This window comes from Rhipicephalus microplus, chromosome 5 (genome assembly GCF_043290135.1).
Source record: "Rhipicephalus microplus isolate Deutch F79 chromosome 5, USDA_Rmic, whole genome shotgun sequence".
NCBI lineage: Eukaryota > Metazoa > Arthropoda > Arachnida > Ixodida > Ixodidae > Rhipicephalus > Rhipicephalus microplus.
Window position 1 is genome coordinate 39,458,416 of NC_134704.1, and position 9,477 is coordinate 39,467,892.

A 9,477-nucleotide genomic window follows, 5' to 3' on the forward strand; every position below is an offset into this window, starting at 1 on the left:
GGTCTAGTGGCTAAGGTACTCGTCTGCTGACCCGCAGGTCGCGGGATCAGATCCCGGCTGCGGCGGCTGCATTTCTGATGGAGGCGGACATGTTGTAGGCCCGTGTGCTCAGATTTGGGTGCACGTTAAACAACCTTAGGTGGTCGAAATTTCCGGAGCCCTCCACTACGGCGTCTCTCATAATCATGTGGTGGTTTTGGGACGTTAAACACCACATATCAATCAAATCAATCAGTATTAGCCTTTCTTCCAATGCACCAAAACACCCAGTCAACATTTTCTTTTTAACCGAGGTTCCTTACGAAAGGAACGTTTTGTACAAAGACAACGAGCAGCCTTAAACTGGCGTTTCATGTATAAAATTCCATAATGTTTAGAGCTCCGTAGCAGCTAAGAAGGTGCAATTTTACACTAAAACTATATACTAAGTTGTACTAACTAAAATATACCACATCTTCCAATATATAGTTGAACCTTGCACAAGCGATCATCGCACTCTGATAATGAGCACAAATCTTGAACGCCACCTAATACGCTAGATTAAAATGACATACCTGTTTGGCGTGCAAAAAAACAAACTTGAATATACCGGGTGACAAAAGTTCATTTATAATACACGTCCAGCGTTTCCTCTCTTTCACTTCAACATTATCTTAGAGCTAATCCGCCATTCTAGCAGTGGGTCACACAAAGCTCAAGGGCGACTACAAGATCGAAAAGCGTCACTGCTCAACAGTTAGCCACCACGTGCTAGCATCACGACGCTCCAGAAACATCAAATACTCCCTTTTCGGCAACTTAACAGAGCGTGCCTTCTCTTATAAATACACTGGGCTCGCTGCAAACCCGTATACTTAAAGTAGAAACGGGAGCACAGAACTGGCCGATGGAAACACGATGGTCATGCATTATCACTAAGACACGAAACTTAAGCCATGAGAGGCTGGTCATACCATACGAGCGTTATCGCAAAGATAACACTCATACAACACTCATACGATAGGATTCGTGCACAGACACCTTTCGTACGCTGAAAGAAAACACCACGCTGAGCATCGTGGTATGAACGACTCCACCAGACTGAAGTCATGCACGAGGTATAATTAAAATGAAATGGGCAGATTGGACAACCAAAAGCAAGGCACGTGAATAAAAACGCTCGCTTTATTGTCAACTGCATATAGAAGCCGCGTCGATGCAAAAAGTGCATGCGAAATAAAATGCTACCGCTGAAGTTGCAAGATACATATATAAATATAGATTGACCTTGAAGAAAGAAGAAAATAGTCACACCGTAATAGTTCATCAATCGCCGTGCAATAGTTGCAGAGAGCCCGTGGTCGAACGCTCGAGAGCAGTCGTAGATGCGTCCGTGGAAGACGTGTAGATGGGCCCACGGGACGACGTGGTTCGTTCCGATGTGCCGGTAGCCTCGGTCAAGTCTTCCGTGATTCCGGACCTAAACCAAATAGTGAATATACTAGAAAGTGTAGTAGTGGTGGACGCATCAGATGCTCGAGAAAGTGTGATCTCTGTGACGGGCGTGGTAGGCATGTCAGCAGTGCGGCCAAGAAGATTAGCATCAGCGGCCGTTGACGCCGATTGCGAGGTAGCATTGACAAGCTCGACGGGGGACGATGTCGTAGCGTTGTCCCGGCCGGGGATTGAGAAGTGCAGTGACGGCACATTGACGTTGGCTGGGACAATGGAGGACAGGTTCACGACAGGAAAAGGGCCGGTGTGTACTGTGGGTACCAAGACAGGAACCGAAACCACGGCCATGGGCGCAGCTTGGTTCGGAACCGTTTGCGGGAGCTGGGGAACATGAGCAGGGATCCCGGGGTGGTTGTGGACTTGCCCTTGAGTGCCGCGATGATGGGCGTGCCCACCATGCTGCGTGTGCTGATGCTCGACGTGGTTGTGAGCATGGTTGACGATGCCAGCATGGTCGTGAGCCGCGTGGGCGTGGTTGGCCATGCCAGCATGCTGGTGCTGATGGTCGTGGTGAAGAGCAGGGTGTTGGTGCGATTGGTGCATCTGCGACGTACGGTTGAGCCAGAGCGAAGCGGTCACGACGGGGCTGATGATGCGTTCCAAGGCCGTCCTGACGCGAGAGTTGAGGCTAGACAGGGCCTCTTGCGGGTGCGAGGCGACCGCAGATGTCATGATCGATGCCGAGCCAACCCCGGGTGCGGCGTGAGATGGCTGCACACCGGACTGGCCAACAGGAACCTTGACGACTTGGCAGACAAGCATGGTGGCTGAAGAGTCGCCACCAGCCTGAACCCCGTGGTTTGTGGGATCATGTTGAGCACCTAGTGAGGCATGATTATGGGCGTCGTGAAGGTGAGCAGGGTGCTGCGATGAGCCAAATGTCCTGGCAGATGGCCTGCCGTGCACCGCTACAACGAGGGCGGCAGCGGCAAACAAAAACAGGGTAGGGTACTGCATTTTCGTGGCTCCGAGCTCCTGCGTGAAAAGCAAAACAGAAGAAATTCTTAAAACTTGCAACGTGCTCATAAGGGCGCAATAGACACCGTGGAAAAGAAAAAAGTAATACCGGGAGACTGTACGTACCGTTAACGTTCCACCGGCGAAATTCCGGGAGTGTCACTCGCTTTCAGAAAGCGAGCCGTTTTATACGCTTATGTCGGCCGCACGGAGCCCTGTCATGTCGGCCGCACGGATTGGACGATAGAATCCAGTTCACGGGATCCTCGTAGATGGGAGCATTAGCTGCGTTCCCAGACGAGAGGAGCCCGGGTGGTGCCTTGGCGAGAACTGGTGTCGCGGTGGTGCAGATAAGTGGAAGTAGAGCCGCCTATATAGGAGGCCTGGACGCTGTGCCCAGACGGCGTTTGCAGCGCCGGAAAGTTTTGACGTGACGAGGAGGCATAGACGTCGTCCCTGGATTTTGCTTGGCGGGGTAGTTGAAAATTATTTATTTTATTTTAAATACCTCGAAAGCTCCAGCTGGGGTATAAGATGAGGGATGGGTATTATTGATTACAGAAAAAAGTGACTCTAGGGCAATCTTGAATTGATGAGGGTCAGAGTGATGCACGGTATATGCAGGCAGACGGTTCTAGTTCCGTGCGTTTGAGACAAAAAAAAGAGTCAAGTTGGGCAGTAGTTTGTGTTGGCGGAGGGTATACTGCTATTGCATGGTTTGTGCGGCTGGATGTGCAATGAACTGGCAGGACGGCTGGAATTTTGATGGGAGCACGGTAAAACTTAAGAAACAGGCATAGAAGAGATACGAGATATCGTGTCTCTAGATCAGAAAGGTGAACCTGGGCTTTATGTTTGGAAACACTGGAATTGTCAGAATACTCAGAATAGATAAAGCGTGCAGCGCAATTTTCGATCAATTTCGGAACGTTGAATAAGTTAGATTGATGGGGATCCTCAGATAGAGCATGCATATTCTAATTTCGGATGAACAAGCGTAATATACGATATTAACTTGACTGATGAGGGTGCAAGTGTTAAGTTTCTACGCAGAAAACCCAGAGTGCGATTCGCAGAATTGACTACATTAGTGACGTGAGCTGACCAGGAAGTGTAACTTGAGATTGTGACGCCGAGATACTTGTAGCATTCAGCGGATGAGACTGCGTAGCTGAAATCGTATATTCTACTGACTGGTAATGGGGCCTGTGATGAAACGATACCAATGATGTTTTCTTTACGTTTAAAGACATTGCCCACTCATTACACCACGATAATATAAGGTTGAGGTAGTTTTTCAATATTTAATTATCTGCGCTGGACGGTATACGACGCTGTCATCTGCAAAGAGGCGAATGCTAGAAGAGATGTCTGATAGAAGGTCACTGATATAAATGAAAAAAAGTAATTGGGGGGGGGGGGGGGGGGGTCTGGGCACTGTATTTTGCGGCACACCAGAGATTACAGAGGAACGGCTAGATGAGATAGAGTTATAAAGTTAGCATGCACAGACTGTTAACGATTGGTAAGAAAGTTTCGATTCGAGTTAAATACATTCAAAGTAATGCTTAAACGAGACAGTTTTAGCAGCAGCCAGTTATGTCGAATCTTATTGAAAGCTTTTTTCAATGTCTGAGAAGAGGGCGTCAATAGTTATATATGTTTAAATCAAGGTTAAAGCTAATATCGTAATAAAATAGACCTAGCTGCATGTCGCACGAAAATCCTGAGCGAAAGTCATGCTGACTAGAATAAAAAAGATTATTACTCGTTAAGAATTTGACGATGTTAGACTAGATTACACGCTCTATTAGCTTGGAGCAAACGCTGGTAAGGAAAATGGGGTGATAGCTGCTGCAAAAAGATCAAGGAACTTTTTGAGGGGACTGAGACAATCTTGCCCACACTCCCGTCTTCCGGCACCACTACTGATGATAGTGACTGCGGAAAAATATGGCAAAGTAGTGCACTAACAATTGATTTTGTCTTTTTGAGCATTTTTGCGTTGATACCATCGATGCCGCATAAAGATGAGAGTTTTAATGAGTCTATGAGTTTAGCAATGCCGTTTGGGCAGAATGTGATGTCAGCCATCACACTATGGTTGTACCGTGTACTCAGATTTAGGTGCACGTTTAAGAACCCCAGGTGGTCAAAATTTCCCGAGCCCTCCACCACGGCGTCTCTCATAATCAAATGGTGGGTTCGGGACGTTAAACCCCACAAATAAATCAATCACTACGGTTGTAAATAGGGAATGAAGGCAAGTTGTTGACAGGTTCATCGATAAACACGGAAGAGAAAAAGTTGTTTAGTTGTTGAGCAGCATCATGATCGTGCAGGAATTGGATGGTTCCGATCACTGTACAGTGCTAATGATTGGGAGTTGCTGGGGTTAATTGCGTTCCAGAATTTTTCGGGATTGTTGCCTAACATAACGGGTAGTATTTGTGAAAAAAAAAAAAGTTTTTTCTTTGTCAGCAAGTCTTTCGAATTCTTTTTTCTCTGCTGCGTAGTAGCTGTTCCATGCGCATGCGCAATTGGACCACTTTGGTGATCGAAATAGCCGTTTCTTTTTATTATCCAGGCGTACGGGTTTTATGAACGGGCAAACGTTTGGCTCTCAGCCGGTGTGTCTCGTAGTCTAATCCTTGTTCGGGGTATACCGTGGCCTTCTACGACCTTGCAGACGCCGCCACAGTTACGAAAGGATTAACCGTCGGCGGCGACGTTCTAAGAAGAGCACCCCATTTTGCACTTCTCGGCTCCCTTTCATGCGCCGCCGTTTCTCACGGTCAGTCGGGGAGTACGGCTCCCGTTAATTGCCGTGACGCGGTGTCGCCAAAAATTGCCGTCCGTGACAGTCTCCCTTTGCGACGTGCCTAATATCAGATTGCGTTTTTGGAGGAATTCACGCCCAAAAGTTCGTATTTAGCTGTAATGTTTTAATTTCTTCACTTGTACTAGCAAAAGAGTTTACAGCGGCAAATAATGTGCCTACTTCCACTCTCCGTAAAGAGGGCATGGTGCACAATTGGACCTTTGTTTTTTGACTAGATTATTACAATACTCTGACAAACGTACAAAAACTGGCGTACAAACAGTCTGACTGACTAAGACGTTAATGTCGAACTCTCCCGCAACACAAACACACACACACACACACACACACACACACACACACACACACACACACACACACACGCCCCGCCACGGTGGTCTAGTGGCTAAGGTACTCGGCTGCTGACCCGCAGGTCACGGGATCAAATCCCGGCAGTGGCGGCTGCATTTCCGATGGAGGCGGAAATGTTGTAGGCCCGTGTACTCAGATTTGAGTGCACGTTAAAGAACCCCAGGTGGTCAAAATTTTCGGAGCCCTCCACTACGGCGTCTCTCATAATCAAATAGTGGTTTTGGGACGTCAAACCCCACAAATCAATCAAATCAACACACACACACACGCACACAGCACACACACACACAGAGAGAGAGAGAGAGAGAGAGAGAGAGAGAGAGAGAGAGAGCGCCCACAGCAGCCTGCTATCTCGGACACCAGTGGATCTGGCCGCAGCCAACGAATACTTAACAGCGGTTGACAGGGTGGCGCCAAGTTGCGGATACTCTGAGAACTCTCCCAAATTTTCATATATGGCCTCTAAATTAGCTGCCGGGCCTCCGGTATAAAATTTCTGAGGCCGTATCGATCCGTACGTTGAGTTCTACAACAACATCAAGATAACAGCGTCATCTCTGTAAGGGCGGTTAATCACGTGCATGGTTGTTTGCTCTAGTCGCTTTAGGATTGAATAGATGGCGCTTATAGCTGCGCACAGGTCAGAAGCGTAGCCAGAATTTTTTTTTTTTTTGGGAGGGGGGCGGTCGCATTATTATATTCTGTTCTTACGGGCGTTTGTATGTGTGCGTGTATATATACGCAAGAAAAATTGAAACGTTTCCGAGGAGGGTGGAGTTCAGACACCTCCTCCCCTCCCTTTTGCTAAGCCCATATTGCAGGTTGTCATTCAGCCTTTGTTGCATACAATCTATCAACAGCTTATACTTGTTATGATTGCATTTTCTCCAACAAGAACAATTATCATCCGCCTTGCTTGCGTTGATTTTCTCGATAAGTCAGTACTTGTCATTTTAGTAATTGGTATTCTACGTCACGCTGTTAGCCCGTCTTTTCGCCGTACTAGTTTTGCCTGCAGTTGTCGCCTTGATGAGCTCGAGGGCATGGCTTCGATTACTGGTGCAAAGATTACACCCGCCTGCTTATATGTAAGTGCAAGAAGAATAAACTCGCACCCCAATATAAGCACAAGTGATGGAACTTACGTTTTTAGATCATAATCTGCTAACGATGGAGCCATCTTTCACAATGAAATGGTAGACAACGCGATCTTTAGACGGAGAATGGTGGAAGGCGTTGATGGTGTAGCATTACTGCATAACTTGGCTATTCTTAATCCCCTTAGGCCGGCATATTTAGCTCACGACGTTATCATGTTTTCACGAGCGCTGGAAATACGCAAATAAACAAGGTGAAGTCGGGGAATCAGTGAGCCTCTCTTTTAGAATGCATTGCCCCGAGATTGGATGCTATTTCTTGTCCGAAATGGCACCTCACGGCAGCTTAGGCTGGAAAAGCCAAAAGGCGGCATTATTACCGAAACCAATATAGAGATAACGTTCCGCTTTCTTTGACATTATTCTGATTTTAATACAGTGCCTGTTGAGATGCATTTGAATGTCACCACTGCTTTGTTCTTGCTAGTTATATTTATTTTTATTTCTGAATAACCCTCTGCAACGCTGGCTCGCAGAAAGCCGACGTGGCACTGGCCGGCCTGACCATCACCGAGATGCGTGAGCGGGTGATCGACTTCACGCTGCCCTACATGACGGCTGGTCTGGTGGCGGTCACCAAAAAAGGACAACCCAGGAGTCCCGGGGGCATTTGGGCATTCTTCCTGCCCCTCACTCGAGAGGAAAGTGGAGGTCCTTTGTGCCTCGCATGCGCGTTTCTTTTCGTTATTTTAGGCGACAGCCGTATACGAGCCTCAGCATACTCTAAAACGAACCATCGGTGTCCGTGGCACCAACACAAGTTTTGCGAAAATTTGCCTCGTGATGACATCACCACATGACGTCATTGTGAAGCCACTCATGGCACCATGGCGACGTCCTGTGACGTCATGTTTACGTCACCACGACGTAAGCAAGTACCCCTTTCTTTCCCATGTGAAATCGGCCCGTCGAGTGACATCCGATACAGCGAACGTTACTGGCCGGCATTGTGTATTCGGCTTGGCTACTATAAATTTGTAGGCAATGCTTCAACATTCTGACGTAGTAGTCGCACGTTGGACTGACTGCCTTATCGTTAGTCTTAATAGGTTTTTGGTTTGATTCACAATTTCTACTTTTCCTGAGAGGGTGAGGACTGTGGCTGCCGAGGTTAAATGGAGGTGCTCGCCGTAACGAAAATCATAGCCTCTGAGTATGTGGCTGTTATTCAAGAGGAAAGCGTCACTGGGATGCAAGTTTTGAAAGCGCCTGTCGACGTGGCTACTGCCGCCCTCGTGTGCTGGCCTGGAGAAATAGTGCGCATAGTTTTTGAGATTGCGGGATGTCGAGCCGTTGAAGTGTGCGACAGAGGCCGCTACCCACTCATAATCCTTAGAAATATTTATTATTATCCATAAGGAATCCTTGAAAAGTACCTAATCCATATCAGTGTTTATCAGTGTATATATAATAATCGTCACCCAATACCCAGAGTTGCATGTCAGATGGAAAGCCAGACTAACATATCTAACTCGTCATTAAAATATCTGTCTCTTCCCGATCAGGTGTGAACGTTTTGCGACAGTTCAATAAAGCGCTCGTGTAGTTCCGTGCCGTGCGCGTATAAATGTAATTAGAATGGTGAGCTAACACACTCCTTAATTAGCAAAAAACTACCACTACCGGGTTTGGTATCTTCACACATTTCAGGTATATTCGTTAAGGCCGAATAAATGAACTCATAAAAAAAGTACAGTTGTTCTTAAAGGAAAGCAACAAAAACAACAACAATTAACACTCTTTGAGGAGGTACATTCGACCTATATTAAAAAAATTACGCCAGGCCTGCACGAATTATGTAGCGTTGTCACTGTGAAAGCCTGAAGCACGGCCTTTCTCGAGAACGTTGTAAGCTCTCATGTTTAAATCGCTTCAAGGGCGCATGCAAGGTAGTCGGTACGCCATAAAGTATAATAAATTTTGTGATGCAGGAAAGAACTTGTTATGCCATCATTCATCGTTTCGCGGAGAAGGTACCCGCTACACATTCAAGACATTAGATTTTCTTGGTTATCTCTGTGGCTGATGATGATCAAAAATTACGACCGATTCCTTTGTGATGGGTTGGAATATTTGAAAGACCCATTCGCCAACCAATTGGCATTGTGCGACACCTTGTTGTTATATTACTCCGATCCCCTTTTCTCCCAATTTCGCCCGAAGTAAACGACCAGACTCGATTTCAATAAAATTCATTCATTCTACACCCCCCGCCCCCTAACGTATACCAAGACAGTTTACAACATGCTTCAGAAAGTCTGCTGCTGCAGATTTTATTGCGTCTATGCTGCCTGTTTCATGCAGGACTGGAGGCTATTGCCGTTTCGTGCGACAGTGGTTACGGAAACCGGCAGTAACGATGGCGGACAACTACGTCTCCAAAGTCGGCTGCTTCTACTTCATAACAGTTTTCGCTGTGATCGGTTCTGAGATCACGAACTACACATTACTATTCGGTTTAGGAAAATTCGCGTTAACAATACGTTGAAAAAGCAAACAGAAAAAGAAAAAAAAAATGTCTAATCACGTTTTTTTGTCATGGCACGTCGTTGCGTCACGTCATTCTATTGTGAAAACTTTCGCGCAGTGGATTGTAGTTTATTATCTGTGAGCTATAGATAGCTCATGTTCGAGCGCACGGTCGCAGTGCATTCGCATTCGCAAGACTCACGGGAA

The 9,477-nt window shown here is 46.7% G+C and overlaps 1 protein-coding gene across 1 annotated transcript in view; it reads right to left on the minus strand.

The window, feature by feature from the left end:
• Nucleotides 1-1,146: 1,146 nt before the first annotated feature.
• Nucleotides 1,147-9,477, minus strand: part of LOC142817742 (uncharacterized) — a 51,352-nt gene continuing 43,021 nt past the window's right edge. The window contains exon 2 of the mRNA XM_075895254.1: nt 1,147-2,469. Within this exon, the coding sequence (XP_075751369.1) occupies nt 1,306-2,469 (1,164 nt within the window). The 3' untranslated portion in view covers nt 1,147-1,305. The remainder of the gene's footprint in view (nt 2,470-9,477) is intronic.